General features: G+C 46.3%; 1 protein-coding gene across 3 annotated transcripts in view; it reads right to left on the minus strand.

Annotated features, from left to right (window-relative positions):
• SLF2 (SMC5/6 complex localization factor 2) overlaps positions 1-27971 on the minus strand; it is a 404246-nt gene that overhangs the window by 242517 nt on the left and 133758 nt on the right. For all 3 annotated transcript variants that reach the window (XM_086922683.1, XM_086922686.1, XM_086922685.1), the window contains one exon: positions 3576-3743. In XM_086922683.1, coding sequence (XP_086778809.1) covers positions 3576-3743 — 168 coding nt within the window. The remainder of the gene's footprint in view (positions 1-3575; positions 3744-27971) is intronic.

Here is a 27971-nt window from a genome sequence, read left to right on the forward strand (position 1 = left end):
TCTGTTCATTGAAAGTGAGGAATCCAGGATGACGCCCAGGTTCCGTGCGTGGTCTGTCGGGATGGGTGCTTTTCCAAGGGCTTCTGGCCACCAAGAGTCGTCCCATGCGGATGGGGAGGAACCTAAGATGAGGACTTCTGTTTTATCAGAGTTCAGTTTCAGACGCTGTGTTTCATCCATTCGGCTACTTCTTTCATTCCTTCGTGTAGGTTGGTTTTGGCGGTGCTAGGGTCATTGGTGAGTGATAGGATCAGTTGAGTGTCATCCGCATAGGAGATGATGTTAAGGTTGTGTTGGCGGGCGATGGCCGCGAGGGGGCTCATGTATACGTTGAAAAGGGTGGGGCTGAGTGAAGATCCTTGTGGTACGCCGCAGATGACTTCAGTGGCCTCTGACTTGAATGGTGGGAGGCGGACTTTCTGGGTTCTTCCGGTGAGGAACGAGGTGATCCATTCCAGTGCTTTTCCTTGGATTCCGATGTTTCTGAGTCGCTGTAGAAGGGTGCTATGGCAGACTGTGTCAAAGGCTGCGGAGAGGTCGAGGAGGATGAGGGCGACTGTGTCTCCATTGTCCAGTAGGGATCGAATGTCGTCTGTTGCTGCCGCCTACAGCCCTGAAGAGTCACGAGCCAACGGCTCACTTGACGAAATACATGTCGGCTGGTTAAGTTGTTTTGATTTGAAGTCACCCCTCCGGGACAAGAGGGCCCAATACATCAAAAAGAGAACTTATCTACATGTGTCTACCTTGTCTCATTACTAAAGACTTGCGCTCCATATTCTTCGTATAAAAAAACCTGTATGATCAACTTATAACGTGTGCACAGGACTTGTGTTTTAATATTTGGGGGGGCGACTGACCTATCACAAGCCGAACAGACTTGGGCCTCGATGGGCTGTCATTGCGAAACGAAATATCACACAAAAATAGGGGGTGGAGGCAGTCCCGCTCCTAGTCGATTGGGCAAAGGATATGGACACCGCAATGATTGCCGAGAAATCTGTGTTCAAGAGTCAGGGTTGCCCCAGGAAATGGGATCAAAAATGGGGAAGATGGAACAAATATAGGGGGGACATTTGCATTTCCCAGATGGTGGAGCTCCAGAGGGACAGACGAACACTGATGGCCCAGTTGACAGCGAAGGTGATGGCTTCTCCCCCTTAGATGTATTGTCTTTGTCTGTCATTTCCTAGCTCATGCTACCCATCAGACTATGTTTTGTGCTCTTTGTGTAGCATTGTCTCTTTTGAGGGATCAGATATGGTATGGATGTAAAGCCTGTAAAGATTCTCATTTTGTTTATATGTGGATGTTAAAATTATGATATTATTATTGGAGGGGGGAAAGTCTTATAGTAACTTTGTACTGCTTGTGCTGGCATGCGGTTCTTGTTGTAAACCAATAAAAAGTTTCAACAACAAAAAAAAATCATAAAATTATCAAGCTGCGAGTAACCTCCGGGACCAATATGTCAACCTGCACAAACAATTACCAAATGTAATTTTTGGATGTCAAATTATCATTTAATAAGATGACTTGCAATGATTAGTTGTACAACTTTCTAACACTGAAGACCATTCTAGCGATCAACTGATTGCATGGCAAGGTTTCTACTTGTGTTTAACCATAATGATTTATATTCAAATGTTAAATCATGTTACATTCAACAGGTGTTTTAACTTTAACTAATGGACTGTATTCTTATAGATTACTTCTCTTAAATAGGGATACACCTATGTTGAAACATTAAAGGTAATCTTCTTTGATTGTTAAGCTCCCTAAAACATTACAAACATTACATTTGTGACTGTACTCAAAATGAGAGGTTTCCATTTCATTGGAAATGTAAATTACTTCTCTAAACCTAGATTTCAGAAAATGCACCTGCATTTTTGCAATTTAAAATTGTTTGGCTGATTACTAAAGCTTCTATCCTGTCTGTGCTAATTAAGTAGATGATCATTAGTGTACGGACATCGGTGTACAGCATTCACATATATTGTGAGGAAATGCAAATTTAATCTGAAATGTGCTCATGTATTACCTTGCATATTGCTAGAAAAATAAGATTTAAAAAAGAGAGAGAGAGAAAGGGAAAGAGTGAGACAGAGATATAAGGCAGCTCCTGAAATAAGACTGTTCCTTTAGATTATCTTCTTCAAAAATACAAAAGAGAAGCTTGTGCAGTCAACTTCACGGTCAAGGGTTAAAAAACATCATGAGGCTTCTTCATGAGGCCATGGAAATCCAGGGTCTTAGAATTTTCAATAGAGTAAGCATACTGAAGAAGAGTGGTATGACCCATGGAGAGATTGAAGGATATCGGTAGGATGACACAGGAGTGGAACGTTTAAAATATGATTAATGTTTGATAAAATGTTCATTTGGATTCGTCAAGGCAAAAGGGTATAGCAGGAAAGTTAGGAGGAATAGGCGTCAGATATCAAGTCAAAATGGGAATGGCAGCCTCTAGCTGCGCAAAAGCTGCAACCTTGATTGAGGCTTTAAATACAGTACAGGCGTCGTGGTTGGTTTATAAGAGCCACAGTTTCAGCCTAACGTTCGCAGGAAAGTGAGGGCCTTTTTGTACATGCAACATAGAGAGGAAGGTGAAGGAAAACTGATGCAGGTTCAACATACTAAAGACAACACAGTCCGATGTCATAGAAACCTTTTGAAAATAATGGTGGTGCTGGATGGCAAGTTGGAGATATCCATTAAGGGAGTTTGAGAGATGAAGAAGCACACATCCAACCTAGATGACAACCAGGGAACATGTAAGGCAAAGCTTAACCAGATACAGAGGAACCGAAGACTGTGGAGCTTCAAAAACGTTTGGGTATACGTAAAATTGAGAACATTCTGAATTACCATTTTAATAAAACGCTTACCAGAGTTTAAAGTTTACAACTGCATAATAGCCTGAACACATCCTGTAAGCCCATCTAACCTGGTGGTTGAACCCTGAACTACAAAAGATTATTTTATCAACTACAGAACGAAAGAAGTGTTCAAGACAACCACAGAGGCAGCACATATAATGTATGATAATGATATTGACATCAGGTGGTCGGTGAACGATGTGCTGAGGGATGTTGAGAACTTAAACAAGAGAAGTATGTGCAGAATGTACATCTCAGTGTTGTGCAATGTATTGAGAAGTTGAAAGCGGATTTGGCAAAAGGTGCATTCAGTGGAGAAGAAAGGAAATAGTAAGCAAAAAAGTAAATTATTTTATCACAAGTTCTCTTTCAAAGGTGTTTTTTTTTTAAATTCATCAGCCTCAATTTGTTTGGGGGGGGGGGGTGTATTTTGACTTTAGAATTTGTTACGTTTCCTCAAATTACTCTCATCATACTTGATAAATGTCAGTTTTCGTTTTTTTGTATTTAAATTAAATACATCTGGGTGTATATATTTATATGGAAGGCATGTAACAAAAGATAATTTCATCACAAATGAATTGGAGTGTAACTTCAGCCAAGTGATGGTGGCCCTAAATAAAGGCTACCCTGGTGAGGAAACATTGTAAATGGTGAACAACATACACTAACATTAAGCTTGCACATCCATACCTTAAGATAAGCTTCTCCTCCTCACGGTGTGGTACAAATCCAAAATCTTTCAAATCCAGTGTATGCTGATTAAATAGTTTCCCGGAGTCTGACAAGTGAAATATTTCCTCACCCGGATGAAGGTCCGGAATAGCATCAGTCACAACAGAATACTTGTTTATAAATGCCCTGTATAAAACAATAATAACCAAACACTTTAAAGGATGTGAAGGACAACATTGCTTGTTCAGAAAGGAGTCATCAATTTATGAACTATCTTCCAATATACAGACAAAAAAACAGGAATTCTAAATATCAGTCAAACAAGAAACTTGGAGCTGTGGCGAGTGTCTTCATAATGTGCAAACCAATTAATCATTAACAAAAGCAACAACATTTATTTCAAAAGGAAGCGCTTACCATATTTCCCGGTTATTTATACAACTCATAGAGGTGTACAATGTGTATGGTAAATGCAGTGTGTTCCAACACAAATATTTGTGTTTATATTTTCCCAAATGCACATTGGATTATTCATGGCAAATATCAACCAATGTACAATTACTCATCACAGACACTCTTTTATTTCTTGAATGTCAAAAACATTCACCTTCACCAAGGCTAACATGACTTCATAGTGTTACGGGAACGACGGAGAACATCTGCACAGCAAAGTAAAACATTTAAATATAGATGTCCAGAGGCCATTAACAGCCACTTTAAATCCAAGCCAACCTCCATAAACACCAATCGGGTTTTGCTAATCGCTCTTGCTTCTTACTATAGGAGGAGCAGGAATCGAAAATGGGTTGGCTGAAGGATGGGGCTAAAATACTAGAAGTGGAGAAGTCACTCAAAGGTAGAATTATTAACTCAACTGCACTTGTCTGAAAAAGTGCCTTACACATTATATAGTTAGATACTGCATTTTATTTTGGCATTTTGTTGGGCACCTACATTCCTACTTGACTTGGTGAATAAAGTCTGATCAACCATAAGTGTTTTTCTAAAGATAAACCTAACATGTTGACCCAAATAAAAGCAACGCTACATAAAAAGAAGCCATTTTTAGATTGCCTTTTCCCTGCATCTTATTTGGTGAGGTAACGTGTGAAGAACATATTTGCCATCTTTAAAAGGGGAGTCAATAATTGATGGCACTAATAAACAATAACACACGGAACAAGCTGGTGTCACATTTGTTCTGCAATTTGAATGCATTATATGTTGACATGCTGAGCACTGAATTTATGGCAGGGTATTCAACATATAAACTGAAGGAGGAGTGATCTACAGAGCATTAATTCTATTCTCCAGATTTTGTAGAGTGCATGACTACCAGAGATCGGGCCTCCCAGCGCAGTCAGACTGATTGGAGAGAGTTAAAAAAAAAAAAGCGCACAACTTTTTGGGAAAACAATATGGCAAAAGTATTTTTCTGAAACTCAAAGGTGTTCTCCATTCTAAGGCTGGTAGAGAGAGTTCCGGAGCCAGGGTGCGAGGTAAGCAAAAGGCCCAACCCCATTCCTAGCTCTCCTCCCCTTATGGGAACAAGAAGCAATTCAAGCCTGTTTGATCGCAGGTCCCTATTGATATGGTAGGGGGTGGCCAGTGGCTGCAGGACAAATGGGCCTGCGTTAAGCAGCTCTGCAATAAACCTACCCATATTAAAGGTGCCACTCTGGACGTAATCATCTGCAACACTGACTCGGTCTCCCTCACTGACATCTTCCCCATTGATTGGTCAGACCACCACTTAATTCCTTTCAATATCTTGACCTCCATCTCCCCTCGACCAGTATTAAATAACAAACCCAAGATTTGGACTAGAAACCTCAATCTAGTCCCCCCTATTGAACTGGAGTCTAAAATTCAAACCCACCAGCAACTTCTCCCGCACTCCCAAAACGCTAATGATCTTACTGAACTTTTCAACAAGGCTATATCCGACGCTCTTGACTAAGTAGCTCCACTTAAACTTAAACAACAAAGAGTAATCAAATCTAGTCTTCGTTCAACTCGGAACTTAATAAGGAAAGAAGACAACTTAGACTAGCAGAAAGATCTTGGATAAAACACCCCTCGCCCTCTCACTTCGCTCTTCTCAGATCTTCAAGATCAAATTACAAGAAACAAATTTTCAGGGAAAAAGCATCCTTCTTTCGTTCCCAACTAGATCGTGCTAAAAACAGGCCCAGGGAACTCTTTAACATTGTCCGAAGACAAACTTCTTCTGCCCCGCCCGAACTGACTGCCTCTAATGAAACATGTGAGGAAAATGCAAACTTCTTCACGGACAAAATTGCTCAAATTGACCAATCCTTCCAACATCTTGACCTTTCCTAGCCTCTGCTCTACTCTCAACTCTCCTCTCGGCCAACCCCTCTTCAAATCCTTTCCTTCACCAATCGACCACAACTGGCTCTGAAGACCACATTTCCAACTCATAATTAAAAAATGACACCTCTTGGTCAAAATGACTGAGCTTGAAATCTTCAATATCATTGCAAAAATAAAGCCGAGTTCTCATACCAAAGACCCTATCCCGGCAAACCTAATTCTTACCTTGAACCACATCATTGTCCCTTTTTGGACTAAAATTATTAACACCTCCTTTGTCTCTGGGTGTGTCCCAAACTCCCTTAAACTTGGGCAAATCACTCCCATCCTTGAAAATACTAAGGAAGACCCTAATGATCCTAGTAACCTTCGTCCCATCTCTAACCTCCCTCTCCTAGTCAAAACTTTGGACAAATGTGTCTTACTTCAACTCAACAGCCACATAGATAAATATAACTTACTTGACTCCTTTCAATCTGGTTTCAGGAAAGGCTGCAGTACTGAAACTGCCATACTAAACATTGCTGACGACATTCATTGTTTGCTGGATAAGGGAGAGGCTTGCTCCTCGACCGCTCTGCTGCATTTGATAAGTTAATCACTCCTCCTTAATTGAATCTGTCAAGTCCCGCTCAGGACTCAATGGCACTTTCTTTAAATGGTTCTCTGCCTACCTCCAACTCAGTAGACCCAGTTTCAGGTATGACATGATTTAGAAAGAAATTGACTATATTGTAGATATCTTTTGAATAGTTCACAGATAGCTTCAACAACTCTGGTGAAAAACAGTTTTTTTTTCTGGGGTGGCATTTATTTATCAGTTTTTAATGGGATTAGGCGATCCAGCTTCTTTGTAATCCATTTTTTAACTCCTGTAAATGTATTTATTTATTGAGTTTTATATAGTGCTGGCTAGACCCGGAGGTATCAGAGCACGTTGCATGAGGAAAAAATATTGTTTCAGAACATGGATACAAAGTTACATCAGGTATTGGAGCTTAGTTACAGGAATTACAGGAGTACAAAAGCCTAGCATAAACATGAGGAAAAAATAGGCAAGGGGAAAGTGGGAAGGAATAGGGGAGGTAGAGTAGAATGATGAGGGGGAGGGTATAGGAGGCACCATGGGGAGATGAGGAAAAACAGTTTCCGATGTCCCGCTCGGTAGGTGACGGCCGAGGGGTGAACCAGAGCCAAACTCCTCTATAGCTATGTGGAGCAGCTCCACCGGTCTTCGGCCAAAGGTTGCTCGGGCACCGCAGTACATACAGAAAGGTTATAGTTTCCGCCGAGGGGGAAGTATTCCCAAAAGTTCCATTGAGCGCGTCGTTCACGGTGTACGGTGCTGTGCTCCCAGCGGTAATGGGGTAAAAGCCTTCGCTGAGTAAGACTCCCTTGTCGCTGTGGACTCTCTCAGAGTGGACTCAGACTCCAGGGCATAAATGATGGATCTCTCCCCAACATGGGGAGAAGGAGTGCTTTGCAAAGGGGCCCACTCATGGTGGTCATTATTAGAAAATTGGTGTGTCAGATGTCCCCATAGGCGGCCATTTCGACCTAATTTCACTTCAATAGATCGGACTAGCTGGTTTGGCCATTTTGATTCTCACTGAATGCGGAGACCTCTGCTTCTTCAGTTAAACTAGGGGCTGGTTTGAATAGGGCTTACTCCCACCAGGTCTGATTAAGTTTAGACTATTGCTGGGAGGTCTTAAAGTATGTGGCTCGCCACTTTTGGAATCGAGAATAGACTGATGTAATGGTCAGTCCAGACTGTTGGTAAATGCAGGTTTACTGTCAAATTGGGTATGTTAGTGAAAATTGGGGGTCCAGAATGTGGCCTTTGTTGTGCTGGAAGATTGACCAGCTGGGAGAGTTGGATCACGGACAGATCATGGAGGAAGTGGGCAACCTGTACACACTCTGAGTTTTCTAAATTGATGCTTAGGTCCCCTAATGCAATTTAGCTGTCTGATGGCTAGAGGCAGCCAATATGTCAGGCTCCAGCTTTATAAACTCTGCCGCTGGAACTGGCGGCCGGTATAACAGTTTCCCAGAGAACATGACATTGTGGGAAAAGTCTGATGGACCAAGCCAAGCTTTCACTACCTGGAATTGACACTGGGGTGAACTTGCAATCAAGATCTTTTTTCACAATATTTGCAATTCCTCCAACGTTCTTATCTACCCAGTCACGCCTTGCCATTCCATAGCCTGGCGTTAGGGCTTTTATATTATCAGGCTCCCTTTCCTCATTGAGCCATGTTTCTGTCACAAACAGCGCGTCTGGCTGCACTTCCTCTAGGAAGGGAAACCATTCTAATCTGTGCTTGGGGAGGGATCTACAGTAAACTGCATACCTGTGCCATTTAAGCATTTGCTGGCTCTTCATAGCCTCCATGTTTAATGGATAGTCATATTCTTGCATTTCTTTAGGCTCAGGTGAGTCTTGTGAATAGTTAAAGGCGGGACAGTTACCCAATAATTTGGCTGGGTCCAGGAGTGCTGGCAGGCCTCTTCCAGCCATTTTTGTTAAATCTTTCAAGCTCTGTTGATGAATATCTTATGGTTGTTAGTTTGCCTGGTTCCAAACATGCAGGGGTCCTGACCCATGTCCCTGGTCAGATGCGGACGGGCGCAGATGGGCATGCCGTTGGTGCGCCTTTGGCACATCCGGTGCATGTCCTCACGCCAGCCGCCATTAAATAATGTGGCCTTGCTAACAACTAGAGCGCCAACAGACTGGGCGCCTATCAGTAATGGAAGAGAGACTATCAGCACTGAACACAACCAGATAGTCAAATTATGAAAAGTGCTCCCGTGCGTAGTTTTCCAGCAAGTCTGGTTCCAGAAAATGCAAAGTGCAAAAGACAAGAACATTAAAAGAGTTCTTCAAAAGGTAAACAGACAATTACATTAAGCAAAGATTGAAGAATGCCTCTCACCTCAACCTTTCCTAATCCCTAAGAGTTACTGAAAGTGTTCTTTCTATTCAATTTGTAACTGATCTGAATTTAGTTTATTACTCATACAGCAAGCAGCCTTTCTGAAGCCATTAGATGTTCGTTGATGACGAAAAGTTATGAGGAGTATGTCAGAGTTTCTGGATTTATTTTGTCGAAGCAGGACAATTGAGCTAGTATAAAGAGTGAAGTGATCTTTCAGTCAAGTAGAAGGGATCAGGGATGAAAGTTGATCATTCCATTGTACGACCAACTTCGAAAGCAGAATCGAGTAATTATTCATTAAGCATTTGTTACAAGAATAACAAGGCCACCAGCATGTATCAAAAGTAGAATCTTGATACAATCACCCAGACCACAGTTTAGTGTTTCATGCATAGAGTGTAAAGATCACCACACTGTATGTCAACGACTATTTTAATACACTTTTGTTTGTTTTAACTTCTATCCTTGTTTTCCTTTATATATTCAGGAGAGCTGCTCAGAATCAACTGGACATCAACTAAGGAAAAAAGTGAACTACATTAAAATGAGTTCTCTTTCAAAGGTATCTTTGTTAAATTCATAAACCTCTCCAACCAAATCTTCATTTTGTGAAGTTTTTTTGTTTTTTTTAAATTTGTATTTGTTGCTTTTTCTCAAATTAGTTATACAATACTGAATACATGTCTGTTTTAGTTTTTAGAATGTTTCAAATAAATAAATATTGGTATGAATTGTATGGATGGCATGTAACAAAATTGCGATTTCACTCTAAATGAATTTGAGTCTAACCTACAGTCAAGTGAAAGTGGTCTTAAAGTAAGGCTACTTTGGGTGATCTTTAAGCTACAAGGAGAAATGACTTACCTTTGGTAACAATCTTTCTGGTTGATACGTTACCTGCAGAATCATCATCATATGTTGAATATTCACAGGCATCTCAGTGGATTATGAACTTTGCAATAGTTCTTACACACTGGGAGGTGGTGCTGGCTCTATCACCGTACCAGATGCAGGTGTGTCATCACTTGAGCCATATAATAACACGCTAGCACCCAACATCAGTTATTCAAACATTATATCAGAGCACTTAAGAGGCACAGATGAGGACAGCATCAAATCAAATATGAATGTGCAGCAGAACAAAGTTTAAACCGTATAAATTTACAAAGGTGTACGACCATCCTTCAGAAAGAGAAGGTAGGCAGGATAAACAAGAAATCTCCGGGTAGATAAAGAATACACCAGAAAAACTGTTACCAAAGTTTAACAACTTAATCTTCAAATGGATACTTCTAACTGCTGATTCTTCACCTTCTGAATAGACACCAATAGCATGGCCTCTGGGAGCAATCAGACTAGTAGATCCTGCAACACGAAACAAGGAAAATTGTCATCCCTTCACATTTCTCAGAGTAAGCAACAGTGCATTGAAAAAGTATGAAAGGAGGCATGTGTCGCCATTTGACAAATCACCACCACAGGAGCACCCTTATTCATTGCCAAGGTCGAGGCCATCAGTCTGGTGGAATGAGCATGAATTCCCCCTGGTGGTTGCTTCTTAGCGAAGGAGTAACAAATTTCAGCATTGAGGACTATCCATCGTAATAAAGTCCTCTTCTGGACCGCCATACCGTTCTTAATGGTCTACATATCCCACAAAGAATTGGTCATCAGACCTCAACCTTTTAGTCCAGTTGATGTAAAAACGGACTCCCCCATAGGGGTCCAGCCGATGTGATCTTGCTTCCTCTGTGGTAGGAGGGAGCAAAGGGGAAAAAAAGTCGGAAAAGTAATGTGCTGTCCCATATGGCACACTACTTTAATCCTCAGGACCAGTTTGTCCAGAAAAAGCAAGGCGGAATGGAGAGACACAGCCTGCAGCTCGAAGACATGTTGTACTGAAGTGTGGCTACCAAAAACACAGTTTTAAGGATCAACATTTGCAACTGGTATCCATCTAGAGATTGAAACTGGACCGCCATCAAGAACGATTTTATCACATGGAAGGCTTACAGGTACATTACAAAAGGTTATAGAAGGAACATGCATGTAAGCCCCATTAAAAATGTTGAAACAATCTGGGTCTTTAAAAAGATGGCTAATCTAGAAGACTAATTAACCTCGAAAGGGCTGCAATGTAACCTTCAACTGTGCCCACGGCACAACAATGCAGGGTTAGCGGAATAAAAAAAAATACAATCTGGAAGGTGTGCTTTCAAGGGATCTATATGCTCATCCACACATCGGTTAACAAAACTGATTTTGTTGAGGGGCAACCTGCTGACAAGATCACATAGTCCAACTCCGGTGTCAGGCAAATGGTGCCTTTGTGGAATCTCCAAGCTTGAAGGTGGAGGCTCTGGAGGTTGGGGTGCAGAACCTGCCCTGGTGACTTAGTAAGAAGGGTCCCTCTGAGAGGCAACTGGAACAGAGGACCCAGTGGAAGTCATAGTATGTCTGCATTAAGGATATAGGGTGGAAATGTATAGGGAACAGAAAATTCCATGTCAATTGAAATGTATTCCCCGAGGCTCACAGCAACACAAACTGGAGGGCACAAAATTGTTGGCAATGCACATTCTAGTGAGTGGCAAAGAAGTCTAAGTGATGGAGTTCCCCACAAGAAGAAGCTGTTTTGGACCACCTACAGTCAGGCAAACCACTCATGCTCGACAAGTTGACACTGACGTGCGCTCTGGTGTTGAGACAGCCTGCCAGGTGGCTAGCGACCAGCAAGATTCTAAGCGCTTCTACCCAGTCACAGAATCTCACATCTTCTAGGTTGTGTTGTCTGGCAAGATCTGGACAGATCAGCCGCAAAAAAAGGGCACAAAAGCTTTAATGGTCAGGCAAAACATCCACAGTTCAAGTAAGCTTGTGTGCTGAACCTGCTGAGAGACCAGGGGCCTTCCATCTCCTGTTCCGCCAGATGCGTCCCCATTTATGGTCACTACATTGGTCACTGTTAATGGTAGGCAGAAGGCCTATTCTTGCAAGAGGTTCTGGTCTACTGATCACCAGGACAAGTCAGTTGCCGGAATTCTGATGACATCTAACAGAACGCCCCTTATTAAAACCACTACATACTGAAGCACCACTGGAGAGACCTAATTTGCCATCATGCAAGTGTGACCATCAACATTTCTGGGAAGGAGAGAATGCCCACGAATATGTTATGTACAGTACTGCCCCTTTGAACGAGAAGCATTGACAGGATTCCAGCTACGACTTGGCAGGTTGACAAAAAAGCCAAAGTTTAACAGCAGAGTTGTTGTGAACTTCAGGTGATTAGACATCAGCTGCTGCAAGTCCTCCTTGAGCAGACAGTCTTTGAGGTACGAGAACAAAGACTTTACTAACCTTTGCAGATTTGGTCCAACCACTACCATCCCTTTGTTGAAGACTCTGGGAGCCGGATGTCAGTCAAAATAGGAGGTCGGCCAATTAGTAGGGAGTGGAATATGCCATGAAACACAGTTACCTTCCTATTGAACTGCACAGGATTGGTATATGGAAATGCACATCCTGCTAGTGGAGGAGCACCATTCAGTCTTCCACTTCCCATGCGAAAAGCCGCTCCACCACAGACAGCATCTTGAAGTTTTCTTTGTAAAGGAAAAATATTAACAGCTTGAGATCTATGATGTTATGTAATATAATGAAGAATTGTAGAGTGCACAATCACTATCACCCAGGAAGGTATACAGCCGTTGAGCAGGTGCAAGTTTAGTCAAACCTAAGGCCTAGTTGAAAGACGAAAAAGCGAGGTCTTCAGCTTTTTGCAGAATTTACGAAATGAGGAAGAGGATCTTATGTGTAGTGGCAGGCTGTTCCACGCTTTAGGAGTGATGTAGAAGGCTCGAACAACAGATCTGGTTTTCTGTGTCAATGTGATGTGTGCAAGTAGAAGTCCGAAAAATCGGAGGCAGGTGGAAGGTCTGACGGCAGGTATGCTTCATTACATTCCTTGAAAATTAAATGAGGTTTGCTGGGCAAGTGATATGCCCTGCCTTGAAAATGTGGGTGAGGAGTTTGGATTGTGCTTGTTTGTGTATGGGGAAGTCAGTGGAGCTCCTTCAGGTGGGGTGTGATGCAAGTGTGGCCTCTGAGGTTGTGAGTGATTCTGGCCACTCAGTTGTCAATGGTCTACAGTCTTGTGAGTGTTTTGTTGATCGTGCATAGAGGATGTTCACGTAGTCCAGTTTGCTTGACGGTTTTCTGGTTACTGATTTGGAGCCATTTCAAAATCTTCCTCAGCATCTTCAGGGTATAGAAGGATGAGCTAGTGGGGGCAATGACTTGGGCGGTCATGTCAAGTTTGCGGTCGATGACGATCTCGAAGTTCTTGGCGTAGATGGGTGTTGGTCCTAGCTCTGTTGTCCACCAGGTAGAATTAAACGGTGAAGTGCTCTTTCCAAATATCACAAATTCGGTCTTATTGGGGTTCAGCTTCAGACTGTTGCCCTTCACTCAGTAGGCCATTTCAGTCATGCAGACATTGAACTGATCCAAGTCCTGGGTGTCTTTTCCGCGAGGGAGAATAAGTTGCACGTTGTCAACATAGGAGAAGACGTTGATGTGAGAGTGGATGATGCTGGGTAAAGTGATTATGTATGTATTGTAGAGGGTAAGGCTCAGAGAGAACACTTGGATAACTCTGCAGGTGAGGTCGCAGGGTGTCTTAGGTATATGGTGCCACGCTGACTGATTGGGTCCTTTTAGTCAGAAAAGCAGATCCATCAGAGTGAGTTTCTTTGGATTCCAATGTCATACAGGCGTTGGATGAGAATGGGGTAGGAGACTGTGTCAAATGCTGCAGACACATCCAAGAGGATGAGGACCACTGTGACTCCTGTGTCTAGATTCATTCAGATGGCTTCTGTGGCAGCGATGAGGGCAGTTCCGCTGCTCTGGTTGGGTCTGAAACCAGAATGTGTAGTGTTGAGGACTTGGTGGTCATTGAACTATTCGGTGATACATTTGTTGATGGTTTTTTCTAGGAGCTTAGCCAGGAATTGTAGCAGGGAGATCAGTCTATAGTTGGCGAGTGTTAAACGGTCTGCATGGCTCCTTCAGCAAACGGAGGCCATTTGTATGCTACCAAGCATCTGGGAATGTCAAAGAAAAGGAAGTCTCATTCAGAATGGATGGGAGCATGGCGCTGATGGGATGGTTTGCAGGTCTCTGGAGTAGGAGTGGTGGGGGTTGAGTACCGATGGGGGTGCCAGAGTGACTGCCCTTCATGGTGACGGCAGTTTCTTCTGGGGTGATGACAGTCCATGTGGTAAGGATTGATTCTTTGCATAAGATCAGGAGGCGTTTGGAAGGTCTGTCCGGTGCAGTTGTGGGTTTAAGTTCCTGTAAGTGGCAGTGATTTTGTTGTTAAATAATTGAGAGAGATTGTCACTGAGGTCCTGTGACAGGGTTATCAAGCGGAGGTGAAATCCTTCACAATGGCGAATATTTCCTTCCTTCTGTTGGTGATGGGATCAATCTGGTCCACCAACATTTAGTGGTCCAGATCATTTTGTGTTAAGGTGGATTTGAACGTGCTCCTGTCTCTATTGTTCCGGCTCAAACTCTATTCGAACCAAGTTGTTTGCAGTGGCATTTCATCAGTTTAGTTACTTTGTGTATCAACTAGCTTAGCTGCTTCTTTTGAAGACAGTCTTAGTGGGGAAACCAGTGATGTGACTCTTTGCGCAGACAGAGGTACCTGGAGTAGCACTCCATGTCTAGTTTTCTGCTCTGGGACCAACTACATTGCTCATTTTTGCAACAGGACTAATACCTCCTATGCAACATTCAAAAGTGACCTGACTGAAATGACTGCGGGGCAGGATTTGGAAGGGGGCTAGTGTACATCAAGATCATTTTCCCCTGTCTATAATTTACAAGACTCACTGATCCTTTGTAGTGACCTTCCAGGAATGCAGAAAGGATTATGTTCTCCCTCAAACAAGCTCTTTACCCTTTATGTGGGGGACAATTAAATAGGATTCCCTTGTGGAGCAGGACAAGGAGTAGTAGGGTTGCTAGGCCTGTTTGCCTTTTGTTTTGCCACTTCTCCGTGTATTACCAGAGGAGTTGGTTTAACTGTTGGTTTTGATGGTAGGGCTAGTGCTGGCGAAAATTAAACCCCTTTTGAGTGGCAACAAAACTGTGGTGCTGTCAGAGCTCTGCCTAGTTTGAACCTCTCCAGGGGCTACTCTTTCTCCCCAAATAGGAGAGAATTGTATATCCATTAGGCTCGTCTGTACGCACCTGGAAAAAGAGGGCAACCTCAACCTAGTATGCCTTTTCAGGCATGATTCGTACCACCATGCAAGCCTTTTTTCACAATATGTGGAAGTACTTTGCCGGAAAATTGGTAACATTCACAGAATGCAGGGCAAGATTCCTTGCTAAAAATAAACTCTTCCCAACAGCCTTCAGTTGCTTAGATTCTCTGTCTGGGGCACAGTTGGTAAAGCCCATGGGTTCTGCTTCGAGTAGGAAGACGCATGCACCACTAAGCTCTGTCAGGAGAGAGGTTTCAATAAGGTATCTTGATCCCCCTGGGAATGAGCTGTAACAGCAGGCAATAAGCCTAATGACAGCCAGGCCAGTAGATGGCTGATCCTAAGCCAACTTGATGCATTAGAGTAAGGCCACATTAAAAGTAGCAGCGGTCCCGAGAACACTGAAGTAGGTTGCAATGTCCAAGTTAAGACATCTGACCTAGCCTCTACTGTAGGTAATGGCTCCAACACTCATTCTGCTTTTTTTGAAACTGCGTGGATAGAGGCTACCTCAGGAGATCCTAGCGCAGAGGTGTACTCCATCTCAGTTTCAGAGGTGTGTCAAGATCACTGCCATTTTGTAGAGCCCACTGGTCAGCAGTGTCTGAGGATGGAGGAGGTAGTAAGTTGTCAGTTTCCCTCATGATCTTGTGAGAACAGCCTTAGCCTTCAGGGCTTGAAGACTCGGAGGGGCTGGCACTGGAGACAGCTCTGGTGTTGGCATCGGTGGCACTGGTAGAGCAGGCACTGACTGGGGTCTTGGTGCTTAAGCAGCTCAAGCTCGTATCAACTTTGTGCCCTGAGAAGATCTCTTGAATTGAAGGGCACACAGAGGGCAAACACGCCAGCTGTAATCCAATCAGAGTCCTGAAGTGGAACCAATGCGCACCAGAGGTGACTGCTCCATTCATGAAGATTGCCATCATGGCATGCAAGAACCTCCAGGAGGACTGGGATAGGCAGATGGGCCCGGTAGAGCAATGAGGCCAGTACCAGGAAAAAGGCTGGCGATTGAGCTGACACTGAAGCCAGAGCAGAGGAGGAGGAGATGCTGCTGCCGGCTGAGTGGCCTGGGGTAGAGTAATGTCTACCAACTCATCAAGGTAAATTACCACACGAGTGCGAGCAACGTCGAGTGGTACATTCTTCCCACCTCCTCTACTTAGGTGTCCTCTTACTCTTGTATGATTTGAAAGAGGGAGAAGAGCAGAACTTCAAGCCTGACCTCAACCATGAATGCCACTCATTGGTCTTGATTCTTGTCGCCCATGAATGCCCTGAAAAGCCTTGTTTCTTGCTCCGTAATCATCTTGGCAAGCATGAGGCTGCATTTCTCACGCAATTTGGGAGTTGTGCTTCAGCCCCAAGCACAACAGGCACACCTCAGGTGGGAGGGGTTGAAAATGGACAAATGTCCATGTAAGGAGAACTAGTGCTTGAACTAGGACTGCTTAGGTGGTGACAACTTTAAGCAGTGCACACTTTGTAAGAATCGGAGGGAAAATTGTGAAGGAGGAAAAAAAAAAAAAAACTTCATGTCACCAACTCTGGCTCCGTGATGAAGATATAAAAAAAAAAAAAGAACATTAAAGGTGAATGAACGTCAGGGTGCCATGGTGGTGCTACTTGGAGCCAGTGATGTCACATCTGTGTTGCATACAGCACATAAATGGAATGGAATACGTACCACCTACTTGCACAGGGGAAATATTTCAAAGTTTCCAGATTGAGTTAAACGCCTAGGGTTAATCAAAAGGTGAGGCATGTGTAATATCCATTCAAACATTATTTTAAGTACAAATCTTATATTTAATTCAAAACCATCAATTTTGAAGATTACAGTAACATAACATTATATGCTAAACTTTTTTAAAATATATTCATTATCATTTTTAGGTCAGCTGGCAGAAGTGTATATGGTAATATTTCATTGGAATCCATGTTCAGGTTTTAACGTTTTGTGAGATTCTCTCCTTTATGTCAAAAGTCACCATGAAGTTGTATCAGAAATTAGTTGTGTAAAGCAGCTGTCTGGGGGATGGGAATCCAACACTAGGCATAACAATTCAATACTTCTACTACAACCTTTCAAACTAAATTTCCTCTTATCACTTTAGAAGCTCTTCAATACTTGATGAATTGCAGCCACAAGCTACAGTCTGTAGGACCCATTGTCAGAGAAGTTCTTTAAGTGTGGATATAGCTTTTCTTGTACTGGGCTGATTAAGTCTGGGAAAATGCAACAGTCATCATGTTCACCACAGCACAACCTCTGCTGTATTATCCCTGCCTTTCGCCCTGGCTTTGCTACAAAATTAGCATATTTGCAGTTCAGTTGAGAGAACCCACATGGCTGGTGATATTCTAAAGAGTAGAGGCCTGCGTTTTTCCCTCATTCCTAGCACTGAAAAAAATCAGACGGTGTGGGGGCTTGACTGCACTATTGTTCAGTGTTCCTATTTCCCATCAAGGCAGTGTTTTCCACAATAGTAAGAAAATATTTCATTCCAGGCTCTGGGGCAGCAGTAAGGTTAGAAGCGAAGATGAGGAATCAACTAAAACAAGGGGATATTTTGTAGGGCCAGTGAAGCACACACCAAACTCAGAAAACACAGCAGCAGCCAGCACCAACAAGATTACATAAAATGAGCTATGACCTATTCAAATTTTATGGGCCAATTAAATGTTAAAACGCTAGATGTACTTGCCTGGAGACAAGAGACTAAATAGCATTCATGACAAATCACATTCACTGGTGCTTGACTGTTGGATCACACAGAGTGAATGTTTGTGCAATGTTATTACTGCCCACGTACGCTATAGGAAATGTGGCACTAGAGGCTGGGGGGCTGAGGGGGCGTGGCTTCTAAGCCGATGAGGACGTTCGCGTGAGCTGCGAGCTCCACGTAGACCCCACCGTTTATCCTGGCAGGAAGGCCGGGGAAGGTGCCCGCAGGGGTTGGGCCCTGGAGAGAACTAGTTTGGGCGCTCCTTGGTCCTTTGGCGCTACCCGGCGACAATGAGAAGTACGGAGCTCGATCCCTGTACATCTAAGATGGCGGCTGCGGTGACCAAATGCCCCTCTGGCTGAGCCTGGGAGGCTGAGTCGGATTGCGGCTCTGTAGGGCGGGTGGCCCTCCCTGGTGTGAAGCGGATGCTGCACGCCAGTAGAACGGTACGGATCTGCAATTGAGTCTGGTGAGGCGGACAGAGGACTTGCGGATGCTGTGAGCCCCGAGCAGCCCCGGGAGTACCCGGCCGCTATGAAACAGGTGGCAGGCAGCTTAATTGAGCCGGCGACAAACGCAGCTTGGATCAGCGGGACAGCGGGAAGGTCTGGCGGGCGTTCCTGCCGCCGCAGTCCTTAAATCAGTGAACTTCGGTGTGGTGCTGGATCTGGGCCTGGAATCAGCCCCCTGGCCCGGCTGTGGGGGCTTGGTGTGGAGCTGCCGCCCAGCAGGCGGAGCTGAAACAGGCTGAGGCTGCAGGTCGCGCTTAGAGGATGCAGCTCCGGCCCTTGAGCGAGACAGAGTGCCGGAGGAGATTGGGCATTGGAGGAGCAACAAATCGGTGCCTTGCACTGCCCTGGCAGGAGGTACCACAGGTGGAGCAGAGTGGACTCTCCGCTACCTGGGGCTGGCAGCGTGCTCTGGCTGGGAGTCCTCGCTCGGCGTCTGTTTGCTGTGCCCTTCTCGCGGTAAGCGGTGTCCTTTGGGGGCCTTGAACCGTAAGAGCCTGCTGGGACGTGCCTGGTGCGGGGGAAGGTCGAGGGGGTATCTGAGGTGGAGTTCGCTTGGGTGATTTGGACCGCCTTTCACATGGCAGATGGCCGACATGCTCAGTAGTGGACTGGGCCATTAAGCACACCAACAGAGGCAAAGGGGGCGAAGAGGAGCTCCAGGGTGCGCAGTGGAAAGCGGCTGGTGGCCGGGTGCGGTCACTAGAGAGAGGAAAAAACAATCTGCCCCTCAGCCAATTGGGGAGGCGACCTTGACCGCTGAGGTGAGGGAGGTGTTGTGTGGTCGGACAGCGGCTGGGGTTCTGGCAGACTGACATTCATGGGGAAACCACAAGGCCAGCAAGGGGGGCTTCAACGGGAGCCGGAGGATAAGTCTGCGGATCAGTGGAAGCAAGACGCGGCTGAACCACACCCGGAGGGGCTGATGCAACAACAGGTGGACCAGATACTAAAAGCTACTGCGGACACAAGGGATGCCCTGCAGCAGGACATTGCCCAGGTTTCACTGGGGTTGGGCTTACTGGGGGCGGATCAAGCGAAGTTGGCCGACCGGGCAAAGCAGACTGAAACCACGTTGAAGGTCCTAGAACCCTCCCAGAAAGCACTGGAAACTCAGATGGAGAAAGTCGCTCGCAGGTTGCAGGTTTTGGAGAAGAGGGCCGAAGACACCGAAGGGCGCAATAGGCGGAACAACATACGAGTGGTGGGCCTGCCGGAAGGAGTGGAGGGGAATAATATGGTAGTTTACCTGGAACAGTGGCTGCGGACGGAGGTTGCTTCGGAGGGCCCCGACACCTTTCTACACATTGGAAAGAGCACACAGGGTGCCGGCCAGACCATTGGCGCATGGGAGACCGCCCAGACTGATGGTGGCCCGCCTACTCCACTATAAGAACAGGGACCTGCTTATGAATAAGGCTCGTACTGCCGGTCCATACAGAGTGGACAATGGTAATGTGTCGCTGTTCCCGGATTACACTTTTGACGTGCAGCGCCACCGAGCCTCGTTTCTGGCGGTCAAGAAGGCTTTCCGGACGAGGGCATCCAATATTCACTGATGTACTGATGTGATGAGTGACAATAGACGGTAACACGTTTTTTCACAGCAACCCTGAGGAGGCGTGGAGTTGGTTGGAATCCTACCAGGCAGGGTTGGGCAAGGCAGGAGGCCGCCAGGGAAGGCGGATGGAGGTGCCACAACCGCCCTGCACAAGACTCTCCAGACGCCGTCACTCTGGAGCACAGAAACCCTCCACGACTCAGACGGGGAAGGAGAGATCGGCAGCATTGCAGGCTGTGACAGATATCCCAAGCGAGAGGAGTAGGGTTGGTGGGGGCGATTAACTCTGCCCTATGTCACACCAGGGACTGCAGATGAGCTTGTTGATGCTTGAACTTGTGCAGTTAACTCTCAAGACCAGTAAGAGGGGTTGTATGGTGCTGGCCATGTTTGTTCTGGGGGGGCAATCGGGGGAGGACACAGTTGGGACGGCTGGTACCAGGGGTGTTAGTATTGTGAGATGTTCCCAACTAGGGCCTTTCCTGAGGTGATGAAGATTCTCTTACAGTGGGGTACGGTGTTAGGACTCAATGGGGTTGTGGTCTTGATCTTCTCAGCACTAGGGCTCCCCCCTTAGCTCCGCTCTTCGAGTGGATCCCTGGTAGATACCAGAGGGACTGTTAGCTGAAAGTTTGGATGGGTACTAGCTGTTTGCTAGCCGTTTAGAACCTGTTCTGGGGAAGGGATGTTGGGAGTGTTTGTGGGTTTTGTTTGGGGTAGTTAGAACCACCGGTGTGCCAATGGAGAAGGGGCAGTTATGGATGAGGAAAGGTCAACACTATGGGGACAACACCCGGGTTACAATGCATTACGTGGAATGTGCGGGGGATGCATACGATGTTGAGACGCAACAAGGTTCATGCTTATTTGGTGCGTAGGGGAGTGCAGATTGCTTTCCTCCAGGAAACTCATGTTGACCGCACTGAAGGACAGGCATTACAGCTCCGATGGAGAGGGCAGCTTTTTTATACGACGTACTCTGCTTTTGCTAGGGGTACACCGATATAGATTAGGGCGGGGTCCCCTTCCAACCGATTCTGCAGATAGTGGACCCAGAAGGCAGGTATGTGGCTGTCTTAGGGCGTTTGGAAGGGAAAGAGGTGACATTATGTTGTGTGTATACCCCTAACGTGGACCAGGTGCATTTCTTTGCTCGACTATCGGGAAAGTTGGAGCCCTATTTGACTGGTTCAGTGAAGTTGGGAGGTGACTTCAACTCTATCACAGATACCGAGATGGATAGGTCTCACCCCCCGTTGCCTGAGGCGCCTATACATAGGCTCTTGAAACTCCAACGGGACTGGCAAGATAAGTGGGGGTTAATAGACACATGGCATGTGCAACACTTGGGGGAGCGGGGCTATTCCTATTTTTCCGCTCTGCATGACTTGCATGTGCGATTGGACGCTATACTATGCACTCTAGACGTTCATGCGATGGCACAACATAGTGAATATTTAGCGTGGACGGTGTCGGACCATAATCCTTTGCTGCTGGCATTGCGTTGGACTCGGGAGAGAACTGCAATTCCTACCTGGCGCTTACGCCCGGAGGCCTTGGAGGACCCTGTATTCCGTGCAGAGGTGCAGGAGGGTATGGAGCATTATTTACTCGAGAATGAGGGTACAGCATCGTCCCTGGCACAGGAGTGTGGTGGTTTTAAAGTGGTGGTGCGGGGTTGGTGTATAACTAAAATTGTGGAGTGCGGAAAACACTCTTGCAAGATATAGAGAAGGAGGAACTACGGCTGCTTCGGGCGGAGAAGGCCTGCCCAGAGAACCCGGGGATGCAAGCCGAGGTCCTGGCAGCGAGGGAGGGAGTGCGTGGCGACACACGTAGAGAGGTTGTGCTGCTTCGATTATAAGGCGTATTTAGTGCGGGCACATGCGGAAAGAGATAAGGCGAGCACGCTGCTGGCCTGGTTGGCCAACCCGGCCCGAGGGGTACGCCTATACTGGCCTTGACCTCACCCACGGGAGCTACGGAGTATACCCAGCAGGGGATCAATGGGATGTTCTGAACATACTATGCAGACCTCTATGAGAGTAAGCTTCAGGACACGGGTGATGGGCTGGAGGAATTTTTAGCTGAAGTAAGACTGCCGCACCTCGAGGAGGACCAGGCGAACTCATTGGGACGGGAGATCACTGTAGGAGGAATACGGGGTGCGATAAAACATATGGCGCGCAAGAAAAAGCCAGGTACCGACGGGCTGACGATTGAAATTTATTTTCCGGATACCGATATCTTGGCCCTCTAGACTGCTGGCAGTTTACCAAGCGGCTCGGGGCCTGGTGAGGTTGCCTGCCTCTACTCGGGAAGCTACCCTTATCCCGCTGTTGAAACCGGGAAAAGACCCCCTGCATAGGGTGGCTTATCACCCGTTATCAATGTTAACATCTGATTATAAAATACTAAGTAGGATTCTCGCGACCCAGCTTCTACCCTATATGGAGCAGTTGGTCCATAGTGACCAGGCCGGCTTTATCCCGAAACACACTACGGCAACTAATGTGCGACGCCGCCTCCGTATCTTGGGGGAAGATCACAGCACGACCCCCACTGCAGCAGTTCTCTTGTGGATATTGAGAAGGCCTTTGACAGCCTGGAGTGGCCATATTTGTTCAGGGTCCTCCATGTGTTCGGGCTGGGTGACTCCTTTGTGGGGTGGACAGAGAGCCTTTACGGATCGGCGACGGCTCGAGTGCGGACTCGAGTGACGATCTCCCCATCTTGTTTAGTGGGGCGGGGAACGAGACAGGGATGCCCGCTCTCTTCGTTGTTGTTTGCCTTAGCCATTGAGCCTTTAGCTGCCCATGCCTGACTGGGGAGGCATTACCCCGGGTTAGATCTCCGTGGGGATACGGAGTTTATCTCCTTATACGCTGACGGTTTGTTAATTTTTCTGGCAAATACGGAAACGGCCTTAGAAGGACCAAAGCAGTTACTCTATGATTTTGGCAGGATCTCGGGGCTGGGTGTGAATTGGGCGAAGACTGGTTTGTTTCCGGTGGTCCCATCCGAGGCAGGCCCCTCCCAGGTTGCAGGCATTAGCTGGGAGCACCGATATTTGCCTTACCTTGGTACTAACATTTATCATACCTCTGAGGACTTGTTGGAGGGGAGTGTGGGTAGAGCCATTCGAGGACTTAGGAGCAGGTTTACGTTTGGAGTATATTGCCGCTCTCGGTGGCGGGCCGGGCTGCGCTCCTGAAGATGGTGCCTCTCCCTCGATTATTGTGATATTTTCGGACATTGCCAGTCTGGGGGCCGGGTTCCACGTTCAGGCAGCTCCGCTCTATGGTTGGGGGATTTTTATGGGGGACTAGTAGACAGCGGGTCGCGCTGACTACAATGATGCCGACGGGGGTATGGCAATGCCGGACTTTGAGTGGTACGATTTAGAAGCTCAGCTACAGTGGCTTACACAAACGGTAGCACAGGAGTTCTGGGGCCCAGACGGGCCTGAGGAACGGTGGGTTCCCCGCCATATCTTGTCCTTTATAGTGCTACAACAGCGACTGCGCCTTGAGCTGCTCACTAGTGAAGAGCGGACACTGAGATTGTGTTGGAACAGGAGCCAGAGCAGAGCAGGATTTGCCCGCCCGTATGCCCCGGAGATCCCACTGGGTATGTGTACTGACCTCCCACATGGTGGGGACTGGACGGCGTTGGCTGACTGGGAGGTTCTGGGTGTGCAGGTGCTGGGAGATCTGTATGAAGATGGAGCCCTAATACCATTTCAGTCTCTACAAGCTAGATATGGCCTCCCTCGGGGAATTATTTACTGCATGCAGCACTAATTTTGGCGATGCAACACCACTGGAAGGCGGGATTGTTGGAACCACAGACATCAATGGCATGCCAGTATGTGGTGATGGCCGTGGGCACCTTCAACGCTATAACGTGTCTTTATAGGCGTATGCTGACTGAGGGGCTGGAGTCGCTGCAGGGGAAGTGGGAGGCAGACCTAGGCAAGGAAATCCCTGAGACGACATGTGCCCAGTTAGTTCGAAGGGCTTGGAAATGCACGAGGAATGCCAGATTGTAATTGGTACCATTTTATATCCTGCATAGGGCATACTTAACACCTGCTAAGATTAACCAATACTTTGTAACGGACACTGCTCAGTGCCCGCGATGTAGTCTGGATGGGGCGAATTTTCAACATATGATTTAAGGGTGTCCACAATTGGGAACATATTGGGAGGAAGTGACTGATTTGCTAGGTGAAATCACAGATCGTAACGTGGAACCTATTCAGGGCACTTGTTTACTGCACTAGTTCCTGCATACCTCTAAAACGAAAGTGACGAGCAAATTTATAGATTTAGGTCTGTTATTAGCTAAGAGAGAGATCACTGCGTACTGGAAATCCGCAAGAGGGCCCAGAAAGGGGAGGTGGAGAGCGGAATTACTCAAATGGACGCTGAATGAAGGTTGACTCAGGTTACAACAGGCCATGCGAACTAATAATGAGAAGGCGCTGGAAGCAGCGAGGGCGTGGGAAGCCTTGGTTGTGGCACTACAGGTGCCTGAAGGCCTCGGAGGAGGGCTCGACTCTGGAAGGTCCGGCCGGTTCGCCTGGCTCCACAGGAAGGGTTGAGTAAAACCCTGGCTGCACTCAACGGAACGATTATTGGGCTCCATTACTAGTATGTTAACCTGTACTGTACTACTGTTGTTGACTCGACGGTCCCAGGAGGGTCAGATACTCCCATCTTTTAGCGTTACAAGTAGTTAAGGCACACCAGTGGTAGAGGAGGGAGGGAGTGAGGGGCTGAATGGTTTGAGACCTTGTAAGACATTACTCAATTATTATAACAGAGTTGGAACATGATTGCTCACTGGAACTGAACCCACAGCTAAGCTGAATGTCAAGCACCAATCAGTTATGGACGGCTGTTCCTAAACGATGGATGTCAACATAGTTTTTTTGAATTATTGAAAAGCCGAGAATGGGAGAATGGACAGGGGGGACAGTGGGTTCTTGGAATGGAAAGTCACAAAGCTGTCGTATTTGCCAACTGTTATTGAAAATCAATAAAAATACATTAAAAAAAAAAAAAACTAGAGGCTGGGGGGGCTGTGCTGAGCACTGCTGCGCTGGACGCTGCTTGGTGAATGCTCAGCTGATTGGTCAAACGGTTCCGCAAGTCAGGCTGTCACTGTTTAGGGGCCTGTGGAGGCACCTTTCTGCAGTGTGAGGCCTTGCGTTGGCATAACTATAGGTAAGGACAAGCATATGAAGACGCCAGCATGTAACACTATCACAAAGTACACCACCCTCTGGCAGCCATCGCAGTGGCTGATATGTTGGTGTGGCACAAAATAGAGGGGTGACTCCCCGGAGCGTGAGAAAGGACCCTCATGAACTGAGCTATTGGCAGCTATACATGGGTCACGCACAGTATTGGAACATAAGATTAAGACAGTTTCCTTAGATGTGAACCTGATTCCGGGTGATTTGAGGAAAATGGCTGAGAAGGTGACGACTGCAGAGAATAAGATTGAGTTCCTTCAGGTTGAGGTCTCTGCCCTTCAGCAATAGGAATAAGAAGACAACAGTCACGAGGGAGTACGAGGCTCGAGTGGAAGATGCTTCGGTGTGAACGTTCCTCCGCAACCTTCGATTCCTGGGGTTTCCGTAGCGTGATTAAGGCTGGTCGGCACAAACCTTTTTGGAACAATGGATAAAGCTACATTTGAGACACCAGGGGCTGTCAGAAATATGTATGGTCAAGAGGGAGCACACTGCTCTGGTACCATCACCTAGGGGCCTCCCTTGGGACAATATATCTAAAATACGAAATCATAGGGATAGACTGTTTCCTTACAGATGCTTAAGAACAGGACACCCCAAAATTTGACAATCATGCTATTGCCATTTTGCGGGATTACATGAGGAATGTTCATGAGCAGAGCAAATTGTTTGTTGAGTCAAACCCAAGTTACGCGCAATGAACATGAAGTACATGTTACTTTACCCCTCCAAATGGAAGGTTCTTTCTAATGGCAAGGCACACTTTTTTGAGTAACCACAGGACGTATACAATTGGCTGGGGGTACGGGATGGTGCATAGCTCAGGAGCTGGGCGTCTGGAGCCGCTTTGGGGTGCCACAGTGCTGTTGTGCCTGGAGGGGTCACTCCAGGACTCCCACAGAGTTACAATTGAGGATTATGGCCCCATGCGAGTAGCGGAGGTGGATCCCCTGTGGTGCGAAGGGTCAGGGTCCCCAGTTGTGGACCAGGATTCCTCACTGAATGACTCCGCTACATCCAGCAAATGCTGTGTCAGAGAACAATATTACTGCAGAGGGATGAGTGGATTCGAAATGTTTTTCTCTCAGGTTGGGGGCTGCAGTGATTGCTTGGGAGGTGAGGGAGCTGTGGTGGTGTTATTCCTGGGTGAGCTTTTGGTAGCCAGTTTCTCTTTATCTCTCTCTCTCTCTCCTTTGGTGGCATGCCATTGCTGATCACTGGGTAATTCGCTACATCATGGTGGGGACATTTCTTGGGTGGTACCTGATTTATGTCATGGATACGTACTGTATTGTTGATCATCCATTTATTTGTTCCAGGGTTTGAAATTTACCCCCTTCAAGGCTCAGTAGAATGTGCTGCACATTTGGCGCTAGGAGCCGTTAGAGGGGGGGGGGGGGTAAGTTTTTCTGTAGGGTGGGCTAGATGGGAGTGTTCTCTAATTGATTAATGTATATGTGTCTAATGTTGATAACCCAACTTTTACTCTAGGCTCCAGGACCAGATTAGTTTGGATGGTTGACGGTCCGCTCCTTTGGTTGGGAGATTTCAATTGTTTGTTAAACGGGGACCAGGATATGCGTCCTCCCAGCCAAGCCAACAAGTATGATGTGAGATTTAACTTGAGACTGCTGACGATTGGAGAGGTCTGACCATTGGACAGTGTCTTTACCTGCCATTCGCTTACCCACTACACTTTCAGTAGGCTGGATAGGGTCTGGCAGCTGGATTTTCAGTTGAGAGTCTGCCAGCGCTGCTGCTCTCAGTCTGTTTTTTGTCAGATGATTCACCAGTGCTCTGTGAGATAGACTGGGGGTGTGGGGTTGGTACACAAACTCGGAATTAGCATTTCTTGGAGGATGTGGTGGCAGAGATCTGCTGTAGCAGGCTTTCACTACTATTTGAGCTATAGAGCACTGTACTAGACAGGGGTGCAAGCTCTCACCTTTTTTGTTCACCCTGACAGTACAGCTATTGGCAGTGCAGGTCCAAAGGGTGATGCATGAGTGGGAGAAAGAGTTGGGGCACTCTAGAAATATACTACTCTGAGCTGATGACGCTTTGTTTTACCTTGGGGAGCCTGGGACTTCAGTGGGGGTATTGTTGGAGCTACTGCGTGAGTACGGGGAGGTGTCTGGCATCAAAGGTAAACAAAAGGAAGTCCTTAGTGTTTAGACTGTCAGCACTGGCTTGAGTGCCCAGGAAACGGTTGCCAGACTTGGAGTTGAGGTGGGAAATGGAGAAGTTTTGTTGTCTTGGCATGATGGTGGCGCATACGCACAAGAAACAGCTGTAGTACAATGTTGATTGGGTCATAGACTCCTTGTGGACCTTTGTCTGGCTTTGGAAGACTTTACCATTATCACTTATGGGTAGCGTAGCAAAGTTTAAGATGGTGTTTCTGCCACATGCCTGTATGTGAAGTAGAATTAATTGTGCCCCCTGCGCATTGAAGTGTTCATCAGCTGAATTTCTTTCTCACCTCATTCATCTAGGCAGGGAGTCAGAGTAGAGTAGGTAACTGGACTCTGATGAGGGGTTATGAGTGTGCGGAATCTGGAATATTATTACTACGACTCTCGCATGCAGCACGCGATGAAATGGATGGAGGAGGGGATCAATTTGGAGAAGTATCTCCTGGCAGGTATGGTGGAATGGACCAGCTCCCTACGATTTTGATTGTGGAGTCAGTGGAGTCCTTCGCAGCACTCTATGTGGTGCGTCAGACTGCTGCGGTGTAAATAAGGTTAGTTGCAATAGTAATTGGGAGCTACCAATATATTTTT

Source organism: Lissotriton vulgaris, chromosome 5 (assembly GCF_964263255.1).
Source record: "Lissotriton vulgaris chromosome 5, aLisVul1.2, whole genome shotgun sequence".
NCBI classification, from domain to species: Eukaryota; Metazoa; Chordata; class Amphibia; order Caudata; family Salamandridae; genus Lissotriton; species Lissotriton vulgaris.